This window comes from Silurus aristotelis, assembly GCF_946808225.1.
Source record: "Silurus aristotelis genome assembly, chromosome: 22".
Lineage (NCBI taxonomy): Eukaryota > Metazoa > Chordata > Actinopteri > Siluriformes > Siluridae > Silurus > Silurus aristotelis.
The window spans coordinates 182,501-185,000 of NC_139595.1; the positions used below are offsets into that span (position 1 = coordinate 182,501).

The 2,500-nt window shown below is 43.8% G+C and overlaps 1 protein-coding gene across 1 annotated transcript in view; it reads right to left on the minus strand.

The window, feature by feature from the left end:
- Positions 1-2,500, minus strand: part of gpr184 (G protein-coupled receptor 184) — a 17,124-nt gene that overhangs the window by 11 nt on the left and 14,613 nt on the right. The window contains exon 2 of the mRNA XM_083525214.1: positions 1-1,570. This exon is cut by the window's left edge and continues 11 nt beyond it. Within this exon, the coding sequence (XP_083381340.1) occupies positions 632-1,570 (939 nt within the window). The 3' untranslated portion in view covers positions 1-631. The remainder of the gene's footprint in view (positions 1,571-2,500) is intronic.

Here is a 2,500-nt window from a genome sequence, read left to right on the forward strand (position 1 = left end):
TAAAGACGTGTGGGAAACGGTCATGAGTTAGAAGTCAGAAGGCTTTAAAGTGAATTGATGATTTACTGAACTATCAGTACTTTTTTAAATTGCAGAGCATCACATCGTCCTGCATCGAAACAAGAAATCTGATCCCACTGCATCACAATGTGGGAATCATATCGTATCGCCTCAGCAACTGCTTCATGTGTATCTTTAATGTATCGTATCGTTGGCTATGCATTGAGATGTGAATCGCATCACTAATACACACACACACACACTTTACTAAAACATCAGATATGAGTGAGAGAGAAAACTAACAATTTTTATTGAAATTGTTTCAATAATGAGGTTAATAAATAAAACATTTTCGAGATAAAAAAAAAAAAGTATTGTAAAATGATGGAAGAAGAGATGGAGGGATCTAGGGTTAGGGTTAGAGTGAAGATGTTCTACTGAATGCGTTCTAATAGAAATGCATGCGTTTGCTTGAGTGCGTTTTGTTTCACTGTTGTGTTTACATCTGGGTCAGAAGTGGTTTATTGGGGAACAGGAAGTTCCTGAATGTGGCTAAATGCTGAAAAAACCCTCACGTGGTCTCATGAAGTTCTGAGGAACCACACACCTGCAGTCTGGGTTTTTGATGAGTTCATGAGAAGCTACAGGATTTGGTCTGGCAGCAGAGCCGGACGCTTTCCCTCATGCCGTTACTCACTAAGACGTAGAGCAGAGGATCCACCACGCTGTTGAGGCTCGACATGGCCAGAGCCACCGAGAAGTAAAAGTGCTGCGACTGTTCGAATCTGCAGTAATCCTCGAAGCGGAAGGAGTTGAAGGCTATGGAGCGGATGAGCAGTTGGATGTGGTAGGGGGCATAGCAGACAGAGAAGATGCCGATGACTCCCACAGACAGCAGTTTGACCTTGCGTTTGCCCTGACCATCTAATCCCACACTTTTCTTTACCTTCCTGAAGATCTGGAAGTAACATATGGCTAACAGCAGCAACGGCAGCAGGAAGCCAATGATTACGCGCAGGAGGTTAAACAGAGCGATGGGCTTCGTCATGGGAAACCTCTCGTAACATCTCCCCTGACTGTCCAGAGGAGCTGTGACCTTGTCCATGAGAATGACTAGAAGGTGCATGGTGGCTGTGAAGACATAGATGAAGCCTGAGATGATCCAGGCATACTTGTAGCGCTGGAAGGCCTTGGCCTTCAGAGGGAAGGTAACAGCCAGGCAGCGGTCGATGGAGATGCAGCACAGCAGGTAGATGCTGATGTACATGTTGGAATAATAAACAAAGCCGGCGAGCTTGCACAGGTCCAGTCCCAGCACCCAGTGATGGTCATTGTAGTAGTAGATTATCCACAGAGGCATGGTGAGGATGTACAGGACATCTGAGATGGACAGACTGAGCAGGTAGACGCCCAGAACGTTCTTCCTGCGAATCTGCTGGATGATGGGCCATGCAGTGAGAAGGTTGAACACCAATCCCAGCACCAACACAGTGATGTAGATCCCTACTAGCAAGTCGCTAATTGGACTGATCTCAATGTTCACACACGTCTGATTTCCAGATCCATTCATCTGCAGAAGAAAACACATTTTTATTTATTCAAGTAAAGTTGAAAAAATAAATAAATTTATTTCTCTCCATCATCCATCATCGAAAACTGTTTCCACACTGAGCTGAAATTCTAACTATGAATATTAATACTGTGTGTGTGTGTGTGTGTGTGTGTGTGTGTGTGTGTGTGTGTGTGTTTCTATTGCTCTTTTCACATCATACATCATCTCAAAGCAGCTTTACAGAATGTAACAGTGAAGGTGAATGGTGTGTGTTTATCCCTGATGATCACCATGGAGACTGTGATGAAGGAGAAACTCCCTTAGATGTTATGAGGAAGAAACCTTGAAAGGAACCAGACTCAAAAGCAGAACCTCATCCTCATGTGGGTGACATCAAGAGTGTGATTATAGTCTTTAAACACTACAGAACACTGGAGAGTGAGAACTAACATGAGCACTGGAGTGTGTGATTATGACTGATGATCTTTCTACAGTCTTCTACAGTCATTATGGTTATAAAACCAGGAGCTACTGAACAACTCATAAAATCTCTCTACATCTGAGATGTGTGTCTATGAGATGTGTGTGTATTAGGGATGCCACAATTCTCAATATAATATTGAACTGTTCGGTACGACATCCACGGTTCAATACGCGCTTGTGAATTGCGTTTTTTTCCGGTTTTACGTTTAAATAATTGATGTGCTTTTTATTTCTCTCTGAATTGACTGTTTGTGTGCCTGTAAGTCTACGAGCCGAGATGAGGAAACTCCTCCCCGCGAGTAAATGTTCAATCACTATGCTCTAACGTTAGGGGGCGCTGAACCCTCATTCCACACTTTAACACGGCGAGCGGTGGTGAAGTGAGGCTACAGTGCGAGGAGGCGCCGGCGTCTTTTAAATCTGTGGTGTGGAGACATTTCGGTTTTGATGAGGAGTATTATGCAG